Source organism: Arachis stenosperma, chromosome 7 (assembly GCF_014773155.1).
Source record: "Arachis stenosperma cultivar V10309 chromosome 7, arast.V10309.gnm1.PFL2, whole genome shotgun sequence".
Taxonomy (NCBI): domain Eukaryota; kingdom Viridiplantae; phylum Streptophyta; class Magnoliopsida; order Fabales; family Fabaceae; genus Arachis; species Arachis stenosperma.
In genome coordinates, this window is record NC_080383.1 from 26,004,124 (window position 1) to 26,031,751 (window position 27,628).

At 37.1% G+C, this 27,628-nt stretch overlaps 2 protein-coding genes across 7 annotated transcripts; both read right to left on the reverse strand.

The window, feature by feature from the left end:
* Positions 1–14,483: 14,483 nt before the first annotated feature.
* LOC130940648 (exocyst complex component EXO70B1-like) lies at positions 14,484–17,036 on the reverse strand. Its single transcript, XM_057868851.1, has one exon. The coding sequence runs from the start codon at positions 16,772–16,774 to the stop codon at positions 15,035–15,037; it is 1,740 nt and encodes a 579-aa protein (XP_057724834.1). The 5' UTR covers positions 16,775–17,036; the 3' UTR covers positions 14,484–15,034.
* Positions 17,037–18,371: 1,335 nt separating this feature from the next.
* On the reverse strand, positions 18,372–23,463 carry LOC130940698 (exocyst complex component EXO70B1-like). Of its 6 annotated transcripts, none has more exons than XR_009070369.1 (3): positions 20,947–23,463; positions 19,579–19,670; positions 19,237–19,389 (listed from the first exon to the last, which is right to left on the reverse strand). XR_009070369.1 is itself a non-coding variant. In XM_057868913.1 (2 exons), the coding sequence occupies exon 1, from the start codon at positions 23,106–23,108 to the stop codon at positions 20,973–20,975; it is 2,136 nt and encodes a 711-aa protein (XP_057724896.1). In that variant the 5' UTR covers positions 23,109–23,463; the 3' UTR covers positions 18,372–18,667; positions 20,947–20,972. The 6 variants fall into 6 exon arrangements, 3 of the variants coding, with proteins under 3 accessions (XP_057724896.1, XP_057724894.1, XP_057724895.1); XR_009070368.1 differs by adding an exon at positions 19,814–19,895 and having other exon boundaries at positions 19,316–19,670; XM_057868913.1 differs by lacking the exons at positions 19,237–19,389; positions 19,579–19,670 and adding an exon at positions 18,372–18,667.
* Between the last annotated feature and the right edge of the window lie 4,165 nt (positions 23,464–27,628).

Consider the following 27,628-nt stretch of genomic DNA (forward strand, 5'->3'; position numbering starts at 1 on the left):
TTAAATTTTAATCGAACCTTTAAATTTTTTAAACCCTAAACTCTATATGGAATAATACGGGAAATCTCACCAAGCAAACCGGGACTATGATCTTACGCACCGGTTCTATTATTTATTTAATTATTTCTTTGTTTCAATAACCCAATTGTGCGGATGACATTGACACCATATACAAAAATAGTATTACTAGAAAAAAAATTATTTTAATAATTAATAAATATTAAATAAAATAAATTTTAACTATTTTTAATTATTTTTTTTGGTTACAATACAAAAAAGTGATAGTTGAAGAGACGCAGGTTCGAAAAACCCATCCACCGACCAAAAAAAGAAAAACCCATCCCAATGTATTCCTAATTCCAATGAGATTAGATAGTGTTATATGTTGTGCCTGATCTTTTTGGCTGCAACCAATTATCCCGGAAAATGATTATCCAATTGAACCTCATGATGAGCCTTTTGTTTTGTATAATGTAGTTAACATCAACTAGTAAGAAAACGCGGCCCAAGGCAGAAGTGTTACAGGTCTTGGAGGATTGGCTCAAGGAGGAGGCGATCCATTATTTTGATATTAATTTGATGAATCCCGGTGGATCAAATCCTTCAAACCTGAAACTAGTGATCCCTGATTCCCATTCCTTCTTTATGTGTCACGGGAATTGCTTCGGTCATGACGATTCTCGAAGGATGGAATCAATAGGTCATGCAGCATTGCAATGTGCTCATGAAACAGCGATCGGAGATGGAAGGGATGCCAAAGACAGTGTGTTTAGTTTCTTAGAAGTTTTATTTTTTTTTGGTTTTTTTTTCCTTTTTAAATGTAAATATGATTCTGAAATTTAATTACGTCTAGCTAAAGCTAAAAAATTTAGTTTTTGTATTTATTTTATGGTTAAAAAAATTTGGTTATGGATTTATTATTGGTGTTTTATTTAAAAATAGGTACATATTTACTAATTGGTGGAGTTGTCAATGAAAAATTCAACACGGAGAGTCTTGAATGCAGTCTGTGAAAAGGCGTGATAGCCACGTGGTGAAGTCTGATTGCATGGAGCTGCAGCACATGGAGGGCATGCTAAGTCAGTACAGGAGGAGGAGGCGTGTTACACATGGCAAACTGTCATTAGCTGAGGAATAAAAAAGTATGGGGCGTGCTGAGTCAGCACATGGGGGTGTGTTAAGTGCTCTGCTATATATAAAGTAAAACTCGATATCATTTTCATTGCGAGGAAGAGTGTTCTTTAAGGCTGTGTTTGTTTAGTGTATCATTTAATACATAGACACAGAGACATAGACATTGAAGACACAGACATAATATGACACAAAATTTTTAAACTTGTTTGGTATACAAATACAAAACACAAGACACAAATCACAATCTTGTTAAATTTCAATATTACCCTTATTGCAATCTGTTACCACTACCATCACTACACAACTACTATCTCAACCAAACCATTAACAATCAGCCACCATCTCAACAAAAAATAATTACCAATAACAATCTAAAACTAAATAACAAATTTAATACAACAAATATCAACAAAAAAATCAATCTAACAAAATTAATACAATATTATTTTATCAAAATTTAACAAAAATTCAAACAAAAAAATTAAATTATACAAAAAATAGTGCCAGAAGGAAGAACGGATCTAGAATATAGTAATAAAATACGGATCTAGAAACACAGTGCGAGGAAGAACGGAGAACGATTTGAAAAAATGGTGAAAGACGAGAGAACAGTGCGCAGATCTGGATCCTCGACGAAAGTGAAGCAGAGGCAACAATCGCAAAAGGTGACGGCGGCGAAGAGACAATCATGAAGAGACAAAAAAAAGTGAGGGAGGAGAAAAGGGAAGAAGGGATAGGGTGGTAGCGGTGGTTTGGGTGGAATTTAGATATAGAGGATGATAGAGCTGTAGTGTACGAAGGAATGAACAGTGACAATGAAGAGGACTTCGAAGCCACTTATGAAGCCAGCGACGAAGACGAGGATGGCGATGTGGGAGTCGAGGCAGCAGCGGAGAATGTAGTGGTTCATCCTGCAGTTAGTCAACCGATGAACGTCCCACATTTTATGCGTAACTTGGATCTTGACGCCATGAATGCACCGAAATTCCCGGAATATGTAAACATAGGTACGTGATGAGTGAATAATACGTTTTTGTGTTTTTATATTTTGGATGGATCAATGAATGATGATTTCTGCTTTCTGTAGACGTTGTTGACCCTGAGGACGGAGAGTTCAAGATCTAAATGGAGTACAGTTCTAGAAAGTCTGTCGTCGCAGCAATCAGAAGTTACACTATCTCTAGAGGAGTCGACTATAATGTTTATTAGTCCAAACCACAGACGTTCTATGCAAAATGCAAGACGTATGGGCGTGGGTGCGACTAGCTATCCGAGCCAGCTTGATACGAAAAAAGGTTGTTGTGAGATACGGAGATACACTGGTAGGCACATGTGCACCATGGGAGCGATTTCACAAGACAATTCTAAGTTAGACTCAAACACAGTTGCTGAAGCTATAAGGCCATTGGTTGAGACTGACCCGCCTATCAAGGTCAAATCTATAATTGTGGAAGTCCATTCAAGGTTCAACTACACCATCAGTTACCGAAAGGCTTTGTTGGCCAAGTAGAAGTCTATAGCCAAAGTTTTCAGTGGTTGGGAGGATTCTTACCAAGCTTTGCCATGGTGGCTCTCAGTCATGGTTCAAAAGATGCCAAGCTCAATTGTCCAAATAAAAACACGACCCATGTACAACGGGAGTGAGGAGGTGGACGGTGTTATAATATTTCACTGCATATTTTGGAGTTTCAATCCATGCATTAGGGCATTCAAGCATTGAAAGCCTCTAGTTCAGGTTGACGGCACACACCTATATGGAAAATATAAAGGTACACTTCTGGTTGCTATTGCACAAGATGAGAACTAGAACATTGTGTCTATCGCCTTTGCCCTGGTAGAGGGGGAGACAGCTGATGCGTGACACTTCTTTCTCAGGAATCTACGAAGGCATGTTGTTAGAAAAGACGGTGTGGGTATGATCTCAGACCGACATGAGTCAATCCGGGCAGCAATAAATCATTCCGGTGGTGATTGGCAACCTCCGAGAGCATGGTGGATATTTTGTATAAGGCACATCGGTAGCAACTTTTTAAGGACATTCAAAGTACTGCACCTGCAAAAACTTGTTGTCAATATAGGGTATTCAAGGACAGTGGAGGAGTACAACTTTAACTATAAGAGGTTGGAAGAGCGAGGCGAGGCATATTCCTGGTGGTACGATGCATTGGACTTAGACACTGGGTATTGGCATTTGATGAGGGTCATCGATGGGGCCATATGACGATGAATCTTGTGGAGTGCATTAATTCAGTGTTGAAGGGTGCCTGAAACCTCACTGTGTTGGCCATTGTCCAAGCAATGTATTATTGGTTAAATGAACTATTTACGCAGAAGAGTGTCGAGACTCATGAACGCAAGCATGCCGGATTTACTTGCTCTGTATTTGCACAACAGCGGAGACAAATATGCAACGTGCTGGAAATATAGTTGTGCACCGATTTGATAAACAAAACGAGGTGTTTGAGGTGCGTGAAATGCCTAATAGAAAGGTGTTGGTAGTTGATCTTGAGCGATGGACATGTGACTATGGGCACTTTCAGGTGGAATGACTACCATGTCGACATGTTATTGCCTGCTATGCAACCAGCGACTCGATTGGCAGCTGTATTTGCATGATGTGTACAGCATGATAGAGGTTCGTAAGGTCTATAGATTTGAGTTCATATCATTAGGCAATGTAGAGACATGACCTGCTTATCAGGGACCCACACTGGTCGCTAATCATGCCTTGAGGCACATGTTGAAAGGTCGTCCTAAGTTTACCCGATACCTGAATGAAATGGATTCACGGGACATACGTGGTCTTCGGATATGCTGTCTATGTCCCCAACGTGTTGGACCGAATGGTGCTGGTGACGATGGTCCTCCCTAGGTCTTGGTTTTTGTGTTTCTCATTTAATGTTTTTGATATATGCAAGCGTGTTTGTATTTTTAACTTTGAATTTTGTCAATTGATGTTTTTTATATTCGACGTGTTTGTATTTTTAATTTGGATTTAACCATTGATGTTTTCGATGTTTTTAATGTTCGGTTAATATTATCATTTACTGCCTTTGTGAGGTACGCATACAAAAGATTAATCAAGATTTACATTCACCTAATTCAGACACCATAATTGAAATTAAACATAGGTAAACATTACAAAAGATTAACTATGAATTACATCAACTTAATTCTTAAAATTAACCCTAAACAACCTAAACTCAAGCTCACTTCTTTCGAACTAACTAGTTCAGTCCCCTGCCCATCATGCCCTGATCGAATCGCGACGGAGTAAACCTATCAGGTGGATTTCGTTCCGTCCATAAGTCATACGGGTGACCCCAAACTCAATCATCCACAGCCAGAGTAGTCGACCCACCTGCCTCTGCTAGAGTGGCCGACTCACCTACCTCTGCTGGAGCAGATGCACCAGGGTTGTACTCACCAACAACCTTGAATCCCCGATGCTGCTGGGTGAAACCACTGTCACACGACGTCTCCCTTGATGTGTGCTCGGAAGCATGGCCCCGCAGACCTTAAGCCATATCTACTGATGCCCCATGCCCATCAGCTGACCCTGACGGTGTAGGCATAATGGTAAGCTCTGGCCAATGACCCAAACAAGCATTGGCCCAATGCTGTATTTACTTATCTCCATGACCGTCAACAGGAATCTGTAATGGGATCGACGGAAAGTCAAATCATTCATGTCCGGCCGGAATGGTAAGTATGGATTGATTATGCTGATCGGACTGACCCTGGTGGCTGTGCTAAAAATGCTAAGAGTGCTGGCTGTGCCCACTGTGCTGACTGCGATGTCTGTGATGACTGCCCTCACCGTGGTCGCTAGACTGAATGTGGTGGCTAGACTCAATGTGGTGACTGTGATAGCTACCATGATTGTGGTCTGGTGGTTGTGGTATATAATAAGGAAACGGCTGAAACACTACGTACTGAGGTGGATCCTGAGGTGCTGGTAGCTGTGGTGCTAGTGGTTGTAAGGTTGGTGGCTTATCTGGTTGCCGAGCAACGTACTCCAACAATCTCAGCAGATGTCTGTATGAAGCAACGTACCAATCCTGGTACTCCGATGGCAATATAAAGTCCAAGTCGGAAGGAGGTGCAGATCCAGCAACCGAGCGTTACGACGGTTGCCCCATTCCTCTATCCATTCCTCATGTAAAACTGTCCAATCATATAAGTTGTGCTCCTAGAAGAGTGATGCAATTCTCTTTTAATGGAATGTCTCTTGCTACTGGCGGGGAGGGGGTGTGCATACCCGAACTGACGCATCATTCGGTTCGTAGGATGTCATTTGACACACTCGAATGACAATAACAGAGCAATGATGTCACACACCTCACACCTCAAGGTGTCCATGTAACTTGTCGGGTATGATCAACTGTTCGTATGGTCGCCACACAAACTGCCACATATTATTAGAAAATTAGAACCCTAATATTAATGTTTGGATATTAGAATCATATGAACCATAAATATTTACCTTGTCCATGTAGTCTATTTCCTGCCTAAAAATCACTACGGTCTTCGATAACCACGCCTTGCTCCGATAGGAATGACTCCACCTAAAACTTGATTCATTGAAAAAATTAAAAAAGGTTACCATCAATCAAATATGCATTATCAATATAATGTAGGACTAAGATAGGAACTGTTACCTCATGGCAACTGGTATCACAGTCGGTAGAAGGGACTGTCTGGGTACGGGCGCAATATACGACAATCACTCCCATCCCCAAACAAACAACAAATTAAAAGGGCCATCCATTTCCTTAGTATCATATCGTGATGCATGGCATAGCGCTCTGTAAAGATATGCGAGTCATGCTGACCTCCAACTTAAGTATGGATCCGCTCGGAATCGCGAAGCGATGGTAGATACTTTGCGTGGGCATATGCGGTGAACTTATCCGTGAATAGGGTCGAACCCAATAAACAAAAAATATGGCATCTGATGTATCTCTTAATAGACTCATCGGTGTCCAATTGCTCTGCGTCTCTGATACCCCGAACGCAACCCAGCTTTATATAAGATTTCGAAGAACTACTGACAACCGGTTCGTAACCAAATATAGCTATACTCTACTCTGTAGGAAGTCGCTGCTACTATTTGTCCAGCCGCTCACAGGCTCTCCATCAATGGGTAGGCCAAATATATGTGCGACATCTTCCAGTGTCACAGTTACCTCACCCACCGGCAATACAAAAGTATGAGTTTCTGGCCTCCACCTTTCCACCAAAGCAGCTAATAAGGGGTAAAATCCTTTTATGAACCCAATCCTAGAGACATGGTAGAACCTCGTTGAGCGTAAGTAGTTTTCGACCATCGGATTCCACGACTGCGACGGATCCAATTTACAAATCATCAAATTACCGTTTGGCTAATTCAACAAAATTTATTCACTAAATATTAGTTTCAATAAATAAAAATGAATAGAAATAAATATTTATAATAATAATTTACATAAATATAACATATTGTTATTTCTAATCATAAATAAAAACTATTTTCTTATTTAAATATTATAAATAAATACATTTAATATTTATATTCGAAAATAAATAAATATAAATAATATTTACTTTTGAAAGTAAACAAATATAAATAATATTTATTTTCAAAAATAAATAAATATCAATAATATTTATTTTCGAAAATAAATAAATAAATATAAATAATATCTGTTTTCGAAAATATATAAAATATTTAGTAATATTTATATTCAAAAATAAAAAATATAAATGATATTAATTTTTGAAAATAAATAAATATAAATAATATTTATATTATTTTCGAGAGAGTTATCTCGCTTGAACAACAGTTTGAAAACAAATTCCTCCTAAATTACTAATTACATGAACTAATTGGGATATGTTACATATAATCCTATTTGCTTTGGGTAATTAAGATTTTTATGGCCATAAACTAGTTTTGCACTTAACTTTCTAATCCTAATTAAGTGACCACAAGAGTGGCGGTTAATGAAGGTTAGAGGAAACTAAATCACTAAGAGATTAGGGTTTAGTTAATTACAGTTTTCCATGGAATGAATCATGCATTGTTAAAATAGTTAGTAAGAACTTTTAATCCAGAAAAGAAAACATCTTCGAAGCCTTAACTGTTTTCTATTACTATTTTCACACCAAACCTGTTATTTGCTTTCTTTATTCTCTTGTTTATTGATTTATGCGTCTTCAACCATCAACAACCCCTTTTCTGTCTGCTTGACGAAGCCAATTAGATAACCATTGTTGCTTAATCCATCAATCCTCGTGGGATTGACCCTCACTCACTTGAGGTATTACTTGGATGACCCGGTGTATTCGTCGGTTAAGTTTTGAAAATTCTAAATCCCGTACCAAATTTTTGGCGTCGTTGTCGGGGATTGTTTGTGATTGAAAACTACCAGTTGTCTAGTTGCTTAGATTAGGTCTTTTTCTTAGTTTTGTTTATTTAATTTTCTTTAATTTTTTATTTTAGTTTTATTTATTTTCCCTTTAATTTCTGATTTTAAGATTGGTGTCCCTTTAGTGTTTTTCTCTTTTTATTTTTTCAAAATTTTGTAGTGTCTTTTTCTTTTTAATTTTAAAAAATTTTAGGTTACTTTCTCATTCTTATTTTCAAAAGTTTTAGCTTAATTGCTTACTTGAACTATTTTTATTGCTTTTTACACATGATATCTCACTGGGAGCTCTTTATACTTTGACATAAAGACTCCCACCTTTCTTTGTCTCTTGTTTGTTTATGAGCAGGAACAGGGATAAAGAACCCCCTTCTTGAGCTTGATTCTGAATCTGAGAGGACTTTGAGGCGGCGTTTGCAACAAGCTAGAGCTTACAGAGCCGGAGAGAACCTCAGGAAATCTTTTGAAAAGGAAGTTGAAGAGCTCACCATGGATGCTAATGGTGGAAACCTGAACGCTAATAAGCATGCATGGAGGTCGCTTGCCTCATACACTGCACCTATTCCTGACTTCTATGGATGCAGTATAGTTGTACCTGCTATTGGTGCAAATAATTTTGAGCTTAAGCCTCAACTAATCACTCTGGTGCAGCAGAATTACCAGTTTCATGGACTCCCATAGGAAGATCCAAATTTATTCATCTCTAACTTCCTGCAGATCTGTGATACTGTAAAGACGAATGGAGTGAATTCTGAGGTCTACAAGTTCAAGCTCTTCCCATTTGCTGTGTGGGACAAAGCAAAGCAGTGACTTGATTCTTAGCCCAAGGAGAGCCTGGACACGTGGGGCAAGGTGGTCACTGGATTTCTGACCAAATTTTTTTCACTTCAGAAGCTAACTAAGCTTAGGGTAGATGTTCAAAACTTCAGACAGAAAGATGGAGAGTCCCTCTATGAGGCCTAGGAGAGATACAAGCTGATAATCAGGAGATGCCCTCCTAACATGTTTTCTGAATGGACCAGGTTGCAGATCTTTTATGATGGCCTCTCTGAGATGGCAAAGATATCACTGGATAACTCTGCAGATGGTTTCCTGCACATGAAGAAGACGCCTGAAGAGGCGAACGATCTTATTGAGATGGTTGTCAACAACCAGTATCTATACACTTCTGAGAGGAACCTTGTGAACACTAGGACTACTTAGAAGAAAGGAGTCATGGAGGTGGACACACTGGATGCCATCTTGGCTCAAAACAAGATCATATCCCAACAGATTAGTATGATCTCTTATCACTAGAGTGGGATGAAAGTTTCAGCTATTAATACTCAAGACGCATAATATAACATGATTGGAAGCTACAACCAAGGGGACGCTTATGGTTATGCTCAACCCACCACTGAGCAAGTAATTACATGGACAACTCCTCCAGAAATCCCAACAATGATCCATATTTAAATTCTTTCAATTAAGGATGAAGGAATCACCCTAACTTTGGGTGGAGAGAGTAACCGTAGAAGCCCCAACAAAGCTTCAACAACAACCAGGATGACTCCAATCAGAATAGGTTTAACAATTGGCAGTTCCACCCCTCTCTGCAATAGTAAGGACCCTCTTAGAGCCAAGACACTCCTGACTTAGCTACACTAGTTGCTGAACTTTTCAAGACCACTTACAGCTTTATGCAAGAAACAAGAGCTTCAATTCGGAACTTGGAAGTTCAAGTGGGTCAGTTGAGTAAGAAGATACTTGAGAGACCTCCTAACACTCTTTTCAGTAACATAGAGGTGAATCCAAGGGAAGAGTGCAAGGCCCTCATCATGGCCAAAGAGGCCGAGCCTAAGGAGGTGCATGCTGCTGAAGAATTGAAGGAAGAAAAGGCTCAAGAAAAGGCTGGAAAAATACTGTTACACGCCCTATTGGTAGCATAGGGGCCTGAAGTACAACACCTTCAGAAGCTTCAAGAGGAGACCGAGGATGAGTATTTTACTCAGTTCTTGAAAATCTTTAAAAAGTTGCACATCAATATTCCTTTTGCTGAGGTGTTGGAGAAGATACCATCCTATATGGCCTTCATAAAAAGCCTACTCTCTGAGAAGAAGGCCCTGAAGGGAGACGAAACTGTGGTCCTGACCAAGGAGTGCAGTGTATTGATTTAGAGGAAGCTACCTAAAAAGATGTCAGACCTTGGAAGCTTCCTGATTCCCTGTACCATTGGGACTATTACTTTTGAAAAAGAACTGTGTGATCTTGGTTTAAGCATAAATCTGATGCTTCTGTCCATAATAAAGAAGCTAGGAATCCAAGAAGCATAGGCAACAAGGATATCCCTGCAAATGGCTAACAGGTCTCTGAGGCAAGCATATGGGCTAGTAGAGAACGTATCGGTCAAGGTTAGAGAGCTATTCCTCCCATCAAATTTCGTGATACTCGACATGGGAGAGGATACAGATGACCCCAAAATCCTAGGAAGGTCATTCCTAGCCACTGGAAGAGCCCTCATTGATGTTGAGAGAGGTGAATTAGTGTTGAGATTACATGAAGATTGCATGGTTTTCAAGGTTTACAAACCTCCACCACTCTTTGACAAAGGAGGTACTTACATACAAAGCAATGCTTAAGCCTTCTCACCTGGTGGAAAGCCATACAATCCCCCCTGATATCAAACCTAAGTTTGGTGTCAGGCGTTTATCACCCACCAAAGATGGAGGAGGACCCAAGAAGAAGGTACCCAAAGGCTAGAGGAACAAGAAGATTCCTACTGAGGACTTTTCACCTGGCATGAAAGTGGTGTTCACTAGAAGTTCAATCATACCACATACTATGAATAGGAGTCACGACTAGGCTCAAGGTACAAAGTATCAAATAAAAGAAAGAAAAAGCTGTGTTCAAGAATTAATTAGAGCCTAAAGAAGAGAATTTATAATTTTATCCGAGTTTTAGTTCTGAAGGATACTAATATTTCTAAGCTTCAAAGAAGAGTGAGATGCCGAAGCTATTCAGAATTAGAGTGTCATTAGCCCTATTCCATAACTAGACCTAAGCTTAAATGACAACTCAAGTCTCAGAAATTTTCTCTTCTTGGTCCTATACTGTTTTTGGTTGCTTGAGGACAAGCAACAATTTAAGTTTAGTGTTGTGATGCGTGAGCATCTTGTACTCTTTTTCCCTTCATTTTCTAGTTATTTTTATTTGATTTTATTTAATTTCATAATATTTAGTGCAAAAATCCTCTTTGGATGCTATTTTGAGTTATTTTAGTATTTTTATGATTTAAGGTGAAATTCGAAACAATTTGGCAGAGTTTGGAGCAAAAAGAAAAAAAATTAGCAACATCTCCCCTGGGAGCTAAACGCCCAACTGGCATTTAACGCCAGCAAGGGACACAAGCCAGCAACGTGCTACCCCCTCTAGGGCGCTAAACACCCAGCCAGCGTTTAGTGCCAGCTTGGCCCGAATTCCCTCTCTTTGAGCTTTCCAATTGGATTTAGCACTTATTAGTGATATTTTATTTTCTTTTTGTAATTTTTATTTACAAACAATATCTTTTAGTTTTAGGTTTCATTATTTTATTTTATTTCCAAATCAAATTAGGTTAGTATAAGAGGAATAAGATCCACCCTTAATCCGGGGATTAGACTGCTGCACGTTTTTCAGAATCCTAGTTTCTCTGTAAGTCTTAAGCAACTAAACCTCTTGGTTAAGGCTAGGAGCTCTGTTTATTTCTATGGATTAAGACTATTGCTTTTCTATTTTAATTAATGTATTGATTCAGTTTCAAGGATTGTTTTCGTTCTTAATCTTATGAATCTGGGTGGAACAAGAGTATGACCCTTATTTTGCATGAGTTTTTGTGATTCTCGAGAGAGTTATCTTGCTTGAACAACAGCTTGAAAACAAATTCCTCCTGGATTTCTAATTACATTAACTAATTGGGATATGTAACATATAATCCAATTAGCTTTGGGTAATTAGGATTTTTGTGGCCATAAAATATTTTTGCACTTAACCTTCTAATCGGAATTGAGTGACCACGAGAGTGGCGGTTAATGAAGGTTAGAGGAAACTAAATCACTAAGAAATTAGGGTTTAGTTAATTACAGCTTGCTATGTAATGAATCATGCATTGTTAAAATAGTTGGTAAGAACTTTTAATCGGGAAAAGTAAACATCTCCGAAGTCTTAACTGTTTTCTCTTACTATTTTCACACCAAACCTTTTATTTGCTTTCTTTATTCTCTTGTTTATTGCTTTATGCGTCTTCAACCATCAACAACCCCTTTTCTGTCTGTTTGACTAAACCAATTACATAACCATTGTTGCTTAGTCCATCAATCCTCGTGAGATTGACCCTCACTCACCTGAGGTATTACTTGGATGACCCGGTGCACTTGCCGGTTAAGTTATGGGAATTCTAAATCCCACACCAAAGAGTCACCTTAAATTGCTCTTTCTTATATTGAGGAATCCCAATCAGAAATACTTGAACAACAAGAAGATTTGCCCAAGTTTCACTTGCTACATCATTTTTATCATCATCATTTGGGAAAATGAGTCGTTCAAACCAAGGTGGTCAACAGTTTCGACGTATGAAAGGGGTGAAGTTTAGATCCTCATTCTGGAAGCTTTTGCAAGAGTGGAATAATGAAATTACAACCCAGAAGAGATCTTCAGTCAAAGTGACATTTTTGAAATTTGGTTGAAAACGGTTAATCGAATCCCTTTAATATGTTTTTTTTCTGAAGTGTTGCTTCCATCTTGCTTCATGAATTTTTCAAAAACAGCATTAAACTAAATTTATAGAATCCAGAGAGGACCTCCCACATTGATTGAGGATTTATTTTGAAGGAAGTCAACTAAATGCCCTAATTCATCATACAAGTTTTCCAAAATCAATTTGGCTAAGTTAAATTTGTGACCTTCATGAAGCAAAGGCAGCCAATGGGAGGAACGATTTCTGCATTTGAACACTCCTTAAGAAGCAAGTAATTGCATTCAGCCAGTAGTACAAAAAGGTCACACTTTCCTCATCGATCACAGGATCATTTTTGCGACCTATGTGGTGGTTGATGAAATCACTGTAGGAGTTCTTCTGAGTTATTTGATACAATCGAGTTGGTTTTATATCGAATGTTGCTTTCGGGTAGTTTATTGGAAGGCCAGTAATGACGGCAACATCGAATAGTGTCGACCCCACCATGCCGTAAGGGAGATGAAAGTTATTGGTGGTTTTGTTTCAAAAACTTAATACAGCCCTAATCATCCAATGGTGTGTAGTATGTGAGAAAAGAGAGAGGCAAAGGAGGTCGTAGATACCTTGTGCCTTCCAAGTGGCACCTTTTTTATGGTTCAAGACGTTGATACCAAGCAAGAAAATCAGCTCTTCGGGGAGTACTTTTTGGGTTGTTTCTGAAAGGTTTTTTATGATCGATAAAAGGGGCAATGAAGAGGTCTTGTTTTATGAGTAAGTCTTTCTCTTTAGCATTGGGAAAGACTTGGGCATTCTTCTTAGTTTGCTCCAGGGTTTGTAAAGGTCCGACAAAACAGCAAGTTTTCTCATCGGCAGTAAAAGGGATTAGAATCCTTTTATCTTTAGGCAAATCTTGGGGATCTTCAATGATGATATCATTGAATTGATTCAGAACCTGCAAAGCGGGTTGTTCGAAGGTTTCAGTTATGGGGCCTTTGCCTTTATCTTTAGCAGAAAGGGTTTTTGGAACAAAGAAAGAAGCCATTGATGGTCATATGAAGAAACTTCAAATGGTTGATTTGGTTGCAGAAAGTTAATTTTGTACAGGAGAGCTCAGAAGGGATTGGTAAAAGTAAAGTTTGAAAAGTAAGGAAGAATTTAAAAGATAGGAGTACGACGTTGGATGATGGTAGGAATTCCTTCAAGTGAAAATTAAGGTGGTAAATGATATTGCCGTTTCATATTGTTATCTGTTTTCAAATTTTAAAATTTGGGAAACTTCTTTTGAGAAGGCGAAATCGAAAAAAGAGAAACGGTCAGTAGTGGGGAACATGCTATAGTAGCCATGAATTAATGGAGTTAATAAAATTCATTTAAAAGTAAATTTATTGGTTATAGTGATAATTTAAAAGTAAAGTAGGATTAAGTGTTTTAACCTTAAATGATAGTGAAAAACACATTAATTCTAAGGGGACAATTTGTTAATTGAAATATTTAATTTCAATAAATCTTGAGCTCAAAATTTAATGGATATTGGTTTCTCGAAGAATGGAGGACTACATCGAAAAAAGGCTTGTCAAAGAATGGAGAACTGGAGCTAGTCAACGTAACTTAGGAAGGTTATTCGAAGATGATTTTTGCGGTTACACATATTTCGCAGAAAGAGCGGGAACGATTATTTAAGGATTGACGCACGTGCGTAGAAGTTATATTTGAATCTGATTCACTAATTGGTCGAGGAGTTCTATAAATAAAAGAAAAGTTGAAGAAACAGGAGTTGGAACTTTGCTTCAGAAAACACTCGAGCACACTCATATCCCAGCGACTTTCTGAATCTGCGTTCGAGTTACTTTTCTGCATGGTTCCTTCCACGTCTTTAAATTCCATTTATGTTTTCTTGTAATCTTTATTTTCTCTGCAAATTTACCTTTCAAGCAAATTTACTTTCCTTGTTTTCTTTTAAGATTCAACACTTTGTTTCTGATTTCACAAGTCCTTCAATTTCATCGAAAGTGGTTTACTGCTTTTATTTAAATTCAATACGATTTATTTCAATTCCAGTCAATTTATTTTCAAAATGTATTTTATCTTTCTTTCAGATTTATTTTTATTTTGTTCAATCAAAAAGACATTTTGATGCACTTTAAAGAACTGGTATTCACAGAGGACTAGGTTTCGCTCCCAAACTATTAGATATTAAACCACACTCGATTTGTTAAAAATCGACAAAACAATATGATAAAGTGGATATTCATACATGAAATTGAGATTAGAATTTATCAATTAGGACTAATTTAATCTAATTTTATAAGTGATACCACCATCATAAATAAATAGTTATATCTCTAACAAAATATAATAAATATTCATAACAATCTCACTTAAACAAAAAATAAAATTAAATCAACCTAGAGTCACCAATAAATAAATAAATCAACCTAACATAACCGGCAAGCTTCGCCTTACCTTCTTCCTCTTGGGATATTTGTCAATACCAATCGAAACCTTTGAAGAAGCCGTAGAACGCATCATTAAACTTCGATGCAGAATACAAGATATAGTCATCAGCATGCTCAGGAAGAACATCACGGAACACTGCAACGAAATTTTCATATGCTGGAACTAAGATCTTGCACACTGATTCTATTATTTCTTCACGTAGCTCTGTCTCGAAACCACCGTCAAACCACGTAATCTGATCATGCCAAATTCTATAAAAGTGCTCGTTGAACAAGGAAAGTTTCTCTGTCATTGACTCAGCCGTCAGATTACCATTGTCCAGCTTCAAAAATCCCAGTACCGTATCTCAAGAGCTTCTTTGGTAGTCCTCGAGGTACTGTCGGAATTTGTTCCTTTGTTGTTGGATCCAATCATCCCCCAAAAGGGTATCCAATTCAATTTTGCAAGCATTCCGTTTTATGTAGCTGACATTAGTCATTAAGAAAAAACAACCCAAGGCACCATCCCAACAGATATTGGACTTAGCTTCCAAATGGGTTTCTAGTAGTTCTATAATCCACGCAACGTGGGCTGAAACCGAAGACATCCCCTCGCTAACAAGGACTTTTGGGTAATCATGGAGGATTGGTTCAAGGATGTCCCTATCCTCGAAGGCGTCTCTGAGGCGGTTCATTACTTCAACAGTAAGTTTATGGGTTTTACCACGACGAGGGATTGGCCTCTCGTCGCGGCAGATTAAATCCTCCAACCCCTTGAAGTGCTGGTCCCTGATTGCTAACCTTAGTCTATTTACAACGGTGATTGTTTCACTCCTGAGGGAGGTGTTGGATTGAATAGAAAAAAGTGAATCGAATGCAGGGATGATTTGGTCATTCAGTGTGTTGAGGACTTGGAGAATGTTGGGCAAATAACCACTCTGCCCTTGGCTCCTATCTGCTACACCATCAGCAAAACTCAGTAAATCTTTTGTCAATTTGGTGCAAATCTGCATGAAACAGTTATCCGAGATGGAAGAGATGTTGAAGGCTCGATCGCAAAGTCTCCTTTCATTTGGAAATAATATCCTCATTGCTATGCTGGAAAGTTTAATCCACTTCTTAATTATCTCCTCCTCATTTATATTCTCCTTTTGCTGTAACTGGAAAATATCCAACCGCAATTCCGACTGGCACATCTCCAAGAAGTGTATCCGACTATTTATGTACTCGTCCATGCAATCCCTTTCGCGCTGCCCCAAAATCATGAGATTTGCATTTTTATGAAGCTCCAAAAGCACTTGTGGAGAAATCTCATCCACCAAGAAGTTGTGATCATTCAGAGTTTCCTCCGGAATCTTGTCAATCTCATCTGTAAGGTATCTATTCAGACGACTTTGTAACTCCCAGGCAAGTCTCCAGTTGTCCTGATGAAGTTTCTTCAAAGCAAGCTTGAAGTTATGTACGATGTCTTCAGAAACTCTGGGTGGTTGAGGCGCTGCAAGAGGAGAGGTGCCTTCGTCATGTGGATCTTGGTTTAGAGCATGCCTGAAGCTGCTGTACGGCGCTTGAGTGGGGAGCTGATGTTGACTTTTACTTAATCGAAGAATAATGGTGATGAGAATATAACTGAAGGTTGCTCCAAGGATAACATACCACCAATTTATTATCTTCATGAGTTCTAAAATTAGTTCTCCGAGAAAAAAGTAGAGAGTTTCTGATACAAATCCATGGTTAGTCTGTCTTGATACACTCCAAGACATCACAGTAAATGCGGCAAAGGATATCGGGCCGTATGCATCTGGCTTCTTGACTTCTTCTTTGTTGGAAAAGAAGGTGTAAATAAAGGTGAACATCAACACAACAAAAACGAATTGCGCTTTGATCTGAGGATTGCTCGACCGTGGCCATTCCTTTGCAAATAAAACTATAATACTGAAGAAGGTACTGCAAATAATATAGAGGGAGATTTTGAGAGGGTTCCAGTGTCCCAAAAGATGGTTGAAGTTGGAACTGAGGGCATAACATGACACTCCAGCCACACATGACACAAAACCCACTATCCTCCATGGCTGCAGAAGCCATTGTATTCGGTTGAGCAAGGAAGCCATTCGGAAGCGGCAAGTTTTTAGATGAAAAGCTCTTTGGGGCTTCCCTCCATATTTAAAATGACAGTAGTTGAGACAAGCTTCTTCCTAGTTCGTTCAGATGAAGTTTGGGAGAAGCATGCAAGTTCACACCAAACTAAAGTTCGGCTTTTTCATTTATGTTTATGAGACAATTAGCAAGCAGTGTCAAGGGTGAATAATTTTTAATGTCTTAGTCCACAGTGTGATGCATTTTAAAATTATCATTCAAATACAAATTTTGGATGTAAAGATTCACAACATAGAAGATTAAGCAATTTGATCCCAAGTCACACACGCACCCAAAATAAAGGTCAAGTTTGTGATCAATAAATAATTTGCAAAAAGGTTACTATATTACAAATACAAGCAATGCTTGCAGGAAGCAGAGTTGTTTATACAGAGATGTATGGCTTATTGATCAACCTCATTAGTCAACCTACTCTCAAGCAATTATTTGTAGAGAGTTTAATTAATGCAAAGACTGTGATGGATGCACATACCACTTGTATTTAATTAATTTCCGAACACCACTTACCAGAAACATCTTCAATTTTGAAACAACAATGAATTCAAACTCGGTATATTCTGAAATACAGTAAAATGTTACCATTTGATACTTACACTCACTTTGTTTCCTTTTTCAAGATTGATCCAGTGTATTTCCTTCCTCTAAGTAAGAATGTTCAAGATAACAAGTACTTGGTGAATACTCCTTTCATAGTACTTTCCCTCACCTAAAATAGCTGTCTTAACATCTATCCCAAGTTTTGATTTCTTAAGCAAAGTTCTCTTCCACTTAACAAATTTAAAAACATGCATAAGGCTGTGTTTGAACATGTTGAGCAAATCAATTCCCATCTTGTCTGGAATTAGAAAACAAAATTAGAATTGATTATTATATATATAAATATGTGATATATATATATATATATATATAAACATATAATGATCTAAGCCATACCATGTCATAACTTATATGCAAAGAGCTAGCCATGGCAATGCCTTAAAATTGAATAGATTAATCAATTTCAATCTTAGGTGATTCAACAGTGGACACAGGAAACAACAACTAATCAAAATATTGGGAAAAAAGAAATCATTATCCAAATTGAAAAGCTTTCGCTGGCCATATTCTCACTGGAAGATTCTCCGTTGGGAAATTTGGTTCTAACTTCATTGCTTCCATTTTAAACATCAAAGACACCGTGCCTCCTTTCCTGGACCCACACCTCTCCAATAAAATTGAAGAGCTTCTAATAACAGGCATTGACTTTGCCTACCGATGGCTGAAAAGGAAAAGTCACTGCAGGGGAAATATCTCACCTTACTGTGGTTTATACTTTATACACATCTTTTAGGTAATAATAATATAGTCTAGCATGTTAGAAAATAAGGGAATAGCTTGAGCGAAATAATAAAGTTGGCACAAAAAGAACTAACATGATTTGGTTCAAGCGTTTATGTTTACGGGTAAAAAAGATAAACAAATATTTTATATAAAATCTCTAGTGAGATATAACAAATATTTCAAGAAGCTCTATTACATGAAGTTGTCAAAATAAATCAAAATTGACCCATCTCTATTTTTTTTAAAAAAGGTAGGAATTTTATTGATCCAAATAAAATAATGTGGGTAGTCCTAAATAGAACAACAAAGGACTTTTCCTTCCAAAAATTCAAACATTAACATAGAAAGAAAGAAAAGAAAATGGAGAAGTTCCGTCGCCTCATTCAGGCCAAATCTCGTCCACAAATTCTTCGCTGCTGTTGTAACTTCAGAGCTCGTCAAAGATTTGTTCTCAAAAACCCTCAAATTCATCACTTGTGGTGTTTGATGCCTCTCCCAAGTCCCAGAATGAGCATCACTTATTGGTGCTGGACACATTCATTAAAAAGAAAAAATCCATAATATATTCATTAAATGGCTTAGTAGCATAGAGTTGGCACTATATTATATCGAGGGATTTTTGGTCGGAGCTCCACCACCGTGATTTTGCCGCTGACCGACGCCTCAGATGGATGGCTGTTGTTTAGTTGTGAATTTGTTGTATGTTGGAGTCTAACCTTCATACTTTGTATGAGGTTGTTAATAAATTTCTTAATATTTTGTTGCCAATAAGTGAAAATAGGATGGCAAAATGGCACAAATTCATAAATACTTTAGAGAGCTCCATCTAATGAAATTTTCAGAGAGTGCTCCATCCAATACATGTATAATTTAACTAATTTTTAATTTTTAATGTGTATTTTGTATGAGAATGTGTATTCTATTTTAGTGGTTAATTTTTAGTAACTAATTTTAATGTACACAGTCAATCAAACAATATATACTTCCAACTCTCAAAAAAATAAGCAAAACAAAACAAAACACTTCTTATAAATATAAAGAAAAAATAGGAAAGTCTTACAAAAATTTTTTTCTAACAAAAACAGAGACCAAATAAATTAGTATTTAAAATATAAAAGCAGATAAATATAGCTCTAAAATTTTATAAGCTACATTATAAAATGATACATCTCAAAATTCAAAATTATGCTCAATTTATAGAACCAATAAAAAAGATGTTGTTGGAGCCGCTTAACATCCACCAAATCATCTATAAGAGGGAAAAAGAAAAACTAAATCACCACACTTGAAACTAAACTTCCAAAAAAAAATCCAAAATAATACTTACTCCCAAGCTTATAGCTAAAAGAATAATTACATCTCAAATTTATTTAAAATAACTAAAATAGCCAAGTACCTAGCTAACTTTATTGTTACAGATTTTAGAATGAGAAGCTACCTGCAGTATCCTAGCCTCCCAACATACATATTGGAAGTATACCACTACAAAAACAATAGCAATCATGCAAGTATCAACCAAACAAAAAGAGCCTGCAAACGTGATAATATAAAGGGTGAATCAGTAAATCTCAGTGAGAGCAGATAAACAAAGTGGACAAAAAGGAGAAACATGTGACATGAAACCATTTTTGCAAAAAAAAAAAAAAAAAAAAACAAGTGTCGGGAGTTCGAACCCCGCCTTATGCATGCAGCAACTCATTGGCCAGCGGCAGACCCTTAAATGGAACTCAGATCCGCGACGGATTAGTCCTTAACCTGTCGGATTGGGAGATACCGTTTGGGTAAACCAATATAATCAGTAATAGTAAACATTAGTAGTGATCATAAAGTGTCAACTCTATGCTTTCTTAGAAATTATAAGATAATTAATTTGTATAGCTTAGTCGTATATTAAGAACTCCAATTTCTTATTAAGTCTACTACTTTTCCAAAATCATTTTTCTTCAAATAGATGGCGATTTTGTTCACTAAATATGAGTACCATCTATAAAAACTTTAAAACCACTTTCTGGGTGTAAGTAAAATATATAGTCAGGATTCTCATGGCTTTGACGAGGGATAATCATCTATTCTCTTAGCTTTGACAAGCTGTAATCATCTAAAAGGAATTTCACTCACTATAATATAGATATATGCATCCTTCGAAAGTAATATTTGCTTTTTAAAAAAGATGAAACATGTTTACACTTTCGACTCAGTTAAATTCATTTTCAAATCTTTTTCCCTGTGAAATCCAAAGAAAACAAAGCAAACTATTACAATAACTTGCAGCAGTCAGCGTTTATGTGACTTATTTTTTGTTAAAGTTAGTGAGCTCAGCCGAGAGGTACTAGTTAGCCAAGCTGATCTGGGAGCTAAGAGTTTGTTGTAAGCACTGAAAATAGAAAGCTTGCCGTTAGAGTTGGTTGTAAAATCCGTTATTCTGCTAGGTTGATTAGATAGTATAAATAGGAAGCTTAGTGCATTATACATATTGTGATTTGTCAAATTCAGAAAATGAGAAATCAGTTTTATTTCTCAACCATTTTATCTCTACGTTCTCTTTCTTCACACTGAAACTTCTTTTATCTCCATCCTCTAGAACTCAGTTTCTTAAACATGATGTACAAATAATATATATTTTTAAGTCATTAACAATAGAAATTATAAGTGTAAACTGTAAAATAAATTCAAGACTAATCACTGATATTTGACAAAATCAATTCTCTTAAAAAAGAAAAAAATTAACAAAAATCGAAAGCCATCATAGTATTTTATAAATACTTCAAACAAAAAAGGAATATATCACGAGCTTGGATAGCCTTACCTTCCCTTTTGGCAACTTATTCATGGTCAGAAAAATGCAAAAAACGAGCCGTCCAACGTGCCCCTGAGGCGGCTTTCAACTTCCGATGTTGAATACTCGATGTACTCATCAGCATGATCAAGAAGAATATCGCGAAACTTGTTGATGAAATTTCCATATGCTGGGACTAAGACCAAGCGCACCGATTCTATTATATCTTGCCGTAGCTTCTGATCATCCAGTGACGGACGAGACTGTTCAACCAACGTTTTTGGAAATTGCTCGTTGAACGACCGGAGCTTCTCTTTCATTGACTCTGTCGTCACATTATCGCTGTCCAACTTCAAGAAGCCCAACACGTTATCCCATGAGATTCTTTGATAGTCCTTGATGTACTGATCGATTTTGGCACTTTGTTCTTCTAGCCAAGTATCCCCCAAAATGGTGTTCAATTGAGTACCACAGACTTTCTTTACTATGTAATTAACATTATCTATTAAGTAAATACTGCCCACGGAAGCATTCTTAAATTTTTTTGTGAAGGCTTCCAAATTGGTCTCTAGCAGCTCGATCATCCAAGCAATGTGAGTAGAAAGCGAAGACACTCCTTCCATGACATCAACCATGGGGTAATCATGGAGGATTAATTCAAGGGTGTCTCTTTCCCTGAAGGCATCACTGAGGCGGAACATTACTCGGATAGTAGTGCTATGAATTTTGTCCCTAATATAGTACCCACTTCCATCTACGTGAGCCAATTCCTCCAACTCCGTGAAAAAGTAATCCTTAATTACTCTACATAGTCTTTCTTTAACGCGTGCTGCTTCAATCCAGAGTGAAGAGCCGAAGTGAGAATTAGAAAACAGTGACTCAAAGGCTGGAATACTTAGGTTTAGTGTTCTGAACACTTGGAAAATGGAGTGCGAATAGCTCATCTGTTCAAAATTCCTCCTAGTTGCAATATGATCCGTGAAATTCAGTAAATCTTGTGCCAATTCCGAGCAAGCCTGCATGAAACACTTATCCGAGATGTCAGAGTGGGAGCCAAAGATTCGCTGGCAGAGTCTCCGTTCATAAGGAAATAGCATCCTCAATGCTATGTTGGAAAGTTTAATCCACCTCTGGATCCTGTGCCTTTCGCTTCCATCGTGGATGTCGATCCATGTTTGTTGCACATTCAACTGTAACTCCACCTGGCATATCTCCAAGAACCGTTTCCGACTTCTGCTGTACTCATCCACCACCAAATTCTTAATGTCCTCTTCAAACTGGGGTGAATTCTTCATCAAGCGATTCAGCTCATCAAGTACCTGTGGCGAAATCCTATCCACTAGGAAGTTGGGGTCATTCACCAATACCTCTGGAACCTCTTCACTTCTATCCGTAATGTAATCCTTCAAGGGGCGCTGTAACTCCCTTGCAAGTTCCTTATCCATCCCATTAAGCGGGCGTAGAGCACGCCTGAACACGTCTAAGAGATCATCAGGTTGAGGCGCCAAAAGAGGAACAGTATCGGTATCGGTATTATTGGATTGTTGTGGACTCATTAGAGCGCCCGTATCATCAACATGAGAAGTTTCAGCATCGGGTGAAGCTGGTAGAGGCGTTCGAATGGGGAGGCGACCGCGTTCTCCTGATAGTTCATCTAGAAATGAAGAAAGAATGATGAGTGGATAACTGAAGCATGCTCCAGGGAAAACCAACCACCATTTTATCTCCATGAGTCGGATAAGTAGAACTCCAAGAAAAAAGTATACGATTTCTCCCAAAAAATCGAGTCGAGTCTGTATTGCTAGACTTAAAAACAGCACAGCAAATGCAGCGTAGGATACCAGGCCATATACATCCGGTTCCTCCTCTTTTTCTTTATCAAGAAAGAAGGTGAGGATATATGTGACTATAATGGCGAAAAATACCAAATGCGCTTTAACCCAAGGATTGCTCCCCTCTAGCATTTTTTTTGCAATTAAAACTGCAATACAGATGAGGGCAATGCAAGCAACGGAGATGATGGAGAATTTAAGCAACAGGTTCCATTCTTTAAGATGATGGTTGAAGAAGCTGACAGCAAAACAAATGAGTCCAACCGCAGCTGACAGGACACTACTCACTAACCACCATTCATGTGACCTATGCAGCATCCAATCTTTTAATTGGTCTGGCAAGGAAGAACCAGTAGGCATGTTTTCGTGAAGCTAATAAGGCTTAGTTCATACACACACAGTAAGCAGGAAAGGGTAATTGTTTAGCCGAAAAGCTTTTCGCCTCTTCTTCCCTATTTTAAGTGACAAGGTTTCACTGCAAGTTGTAATCTTATTATTATTATTATTGAGAAAAAGATAAGCCAGCTTCTCCATCATTCACAGTTTCACCCCAAGTTTCGAAGAAGAAGCGCCCATTATGATTATCATTATTTTTTTTTTTCATTTGGAAGAATCTGCTTCTTTTTCCACCTAGTATTAGCCGTACTTCTGCGACCCAAGAGAGAAATGTTACTTTATTTCTGTGCGTACCAACTACCACCTCCTTAGTATTTTAATGGCTCTTTCGGCGTTCTAAATGAATGCATCCACATTCTTTTTGTTCGATTTCAACAGAGTTTGGAAAGCAAAAAAGTAGTCGGAAAAGAAAGTCGTTGACCATCATTGTGTATGAAACAATGAAAGGGTTATCCCTCTGTTTCTTACCTTACCGCGTTTTGTTTGAAACAAATAAAAGGAGCTAATATAAAGAACTGCTGCATGAAGCACATGTCCAAAACAAGCTAAGAAGGATTTGATGTACAAGATAGCGTTTATCCCCTTATCTAATAAATAATCGAATAATTTACGTTAATAAATTGATTGGAGACTAAAATTATACGAATGTCGTTAATTAAAATTAATTATATGTCTATCTTAAATAATTATATAGAATAATAGAAATTGAAAAAGACAAATTTAATTTAAGCATAATCAAATAAATCGAATAAATTCAATTCGATATATATACAAATGTTTAATCCATGTAAATCAAATTAACTCCATTTAATATATTAATAATCGAAAAAGAATGTTTCATTATATTAATGTTAGTTGGAAATTAAGATGGTCCTTTTAATAACGGTATTACGGTCGTTAATATTGCACCTTTTTTTTCAACACATGTTGGTAAATTTTTAAATATTGAAATAAAGTACTTTTAAGAAGAACTGAAAAAAATATATCTTTTTGGAGAGAGACCCCTCCCCCAAACCCAATTACTTCTCCTTCCTCCCGAGAACCCTCTCTTCTATTCACCACATTTCTTCTCTCTTCTTTATCTTTTTTATCTTCTCATTTTTTCTTCTTGTAATTACACACACTATCATCAAACTTCCTTTCTTTATCTTACTTCTTTCTTCTTCTTTATCTCATCTCTATTTATTCAAATCTTATTTCCGCAATCTCAAATCATGAAGTTTTAGCTTATCACCTTAATGAGTGAAAAAAGTATTCAATTTTCGAATTTTGTTTATTATTAAGGCTTTAAGATAATTCTTTAACTCAATAATTAGCTATATCTCCAATTTTTATCATCCTTATATTTATGGGTATACGTAAATCCTGGGTTATTAAATTACGAAATTTGGGGTTTTCTCAAATTGGGTAAGATTATGTTAATTGACAATATTAGTAGCTCACAAATATTATTTTTGTCATATTTCTAGAGTTACTGAACATCATTTGATAGCTTGTTGACGTGCTCGGTGTTGCTTTCGGTTCTGTGGAACCAAGTTGTGAGTGGATATTATGCCTATAATAATTTTTAAGTTGATGGTTTTCAGTGGCTAAGAGAAGGGGGGGTTGAATCTTAGCCCCCTTTTTTCTTGATTACACTTTCTGGTCTTTGAGGAAACTTTTTTAACTTTGTCTCGTCCCTAGCCACGAGACTTTTATTTTTGTCTCGTCACTTGGCACGAGATAATTTTGGTTTTAGCTCCTGTGCAGTAGAAACAGAAATGGAGTAGAAGAGAGAGAAAGTTACACCCAGATATATCCTGATTCAGCTGCTAAGTGCAGTGCAGCCTACATCCAGTCTCCATCACAACAATGATGGAATTTCACTATAATCTTCCTGATTACAAACTGTAAAGTGCTAACCCAACTTACAAGGGGATTCCCACAGAATCATGAAACACAACATAGATGAACAAAGGAACTCTAAGGACATCTATGGCTTTTTCTTTTAATTTTGCACTCTTTGTCTTTTTCCGCTCTATAGCTTTTTCATACAAACTTCACTGTTTGCCTTTTTCCATGAGACTCAAGATATGACAAAATTAAATAGAAAAATACAAAACAGAATACATTGAAGGAGAAGAAAATCTGTAAGCTTAGGTAGCTATGAGACTTCTGTGCCTTGCACTCTCACACTTTCTCCTTGATTTAAACTGTGACTGTCACTACAAGAAAATAAGCTTTCTGCCACGCTTTAAAAGCGTACCGAAAAGTGCAAAAAAGCGTACTGATAGCTTTTCGCCACGCTTTTTGAGCTATCGGCACGCTTTTGAAATGGTCACATCTGCCAGCGTGCCGATTGCTCTATCGCCACACTTTTGTGGATCTATCAGCACGCTTTTTCTGTTGGCACGCTTTCATTTATTGCCACGCTTAAAAGCGTGGCTATAGGTCTTAATCTATAGGTAAGCTTTTAAAGCGTACCTAAAAATGCACATATCGCCACGCTTTTAAAATGTCCCAGAATGTATGTTTTGGGTACTCTTTAAAAGCGTGCCAATAGGGACAGATATGGGTACACTTTTTAAACGTGCCAATAGAGTAAACATATGGCTATGCTCTAAAAGCGTGGCTATTTATAACTACGAAAAAGATACGGCTACGCTTAGAAAATGTGCCGATAAATTAGGATATGGGTACGCTTTTAAAGCGTGCCGGTTGCCAAGTTATGGCCACGCTTATTAAGCGTGCTTGTTGAGTCCACAGTTAAGATATAGCCACCCTTTTTAAGCGTACCCATAAGTTTGGTCAGAATTTTTTTTCATTAATCTTCCTAATATTTCGTGCAAAATTCATATATAATTTTAAAATTATAGACCCAACTAAAATTATATATATTGAACTTAATCCAAGAAATATAAACTTTTCCATTAAAAAAGACATACATATAAAATTGTCACCACAAAAGTAGGCTTTGATGACAAAGTACCAAAAAGTGTAAAATCATAAGTAAATAAGAATTGCAATTCCAACAAGTGTCACATATCTACTTCTTTTATATACTTAGTTACAAAATATCAAATTTTATGAGTAGTGTAATCATCCATTATGAGCTCCATTGTTTTTATCACTGCCCTGCATAATTTTAAATAATCTCGTTAGTACATGTTATAAAAGCGACTTCAATTAAGTCCAACAAATCCAATTCCAAATCCAAATTGATTAAACATGAAAATGGCAAGGCAACTTTAATTTTGTCCCACAACATTGCATATTCAACACAAAAGAAATAGTCCCCTATACAAGGTCACAAAAGGAGTTGTTCACACACAAATTTCAAATTATTGGAGAAGAGGAACAAACATTTACATGAGTAAAAAATTTTCAGAATTCTGGTTACATTTTGTTTTTTATTATTATTTAGCAGATTTGGTGTGTGGAGTCAAAATTAACTAAGCTAGAAATGTCAGAGCGCTTTATTCCCAACCGCGATCAACGGCTTTAAAAGCCGAAAATGAGATTAAATTGCCAAATCTCTTTCTTTCACACACCCTCTATCTCAACTCTCAATTCTCAATTCTTAATCAACAATAATTCAATTCAACCAGCAACATAAATTCGCAATCAACAATAATCAACAATTTCCAATTCTCATTTCAGCTAGCAACATAAATTCTCAATCAACAATAATCAACAATTCTCAATTCTCAATTCTCAATTTTGAATTCTCAATTCAGCCAGCAACATAAATTCTCAATCAACAATAACCAACAATTCTCAATTCAGCCAGCAACATAAATTCTCAGTCAACAATAATCAACAATTCTCAACTCTCAATTCTCAATAATCAACAATTCTCAATTCTCAATTCAGCCAGCAACATAAATTCAACATGAAAAATAAAATTCTATAATCTAAATCAAGGGAATGACAATAATACGAGGTTAGGACAGTTACTTACATCATCGGTTGGTGGAATGTGAGTTGCTTCGGAGGAGTGGGGAGTATTTTCTGGTCTACTACTTGAGGTCTTCACAGAAAAATTTTGGGCTGCTTGCACTAAGGGTACTACCTCTTCTTCGCTCATTCCAAGATTGAGTTGGTGCAACATCACTTTTAATAGACCACAAACACCGTCCATAATAAACCAACAGTGACTAAGCATGTAAGCCACCACCACCAGAAGCCTCAGAAAACAGAAAAACAACCCTCTTGGGCAGTGGTAAGAGGCTTATTGTCTTGTAAAAATGTCCAAGTCCAGCAGCAAAAGCCGCTGGAAAAACCACAGCCACAGAATCAGAAAAGTAGTAATAAACAAGCAGTGAAAAAGAAACAACAGGCACAAAGAAAGCTTCAAGAGGAGTTTGAATTATATTGTAATAAAAGGTTTGAATAATACAAAAGTTTTTATGTTAACCTCATTGTTTAAAATTTAAGAGAAGAGTCTTTTATAGAGCAATGATATGAGGAATAGATGCAAGTCTGCTCTTACCATTTTACTTTTT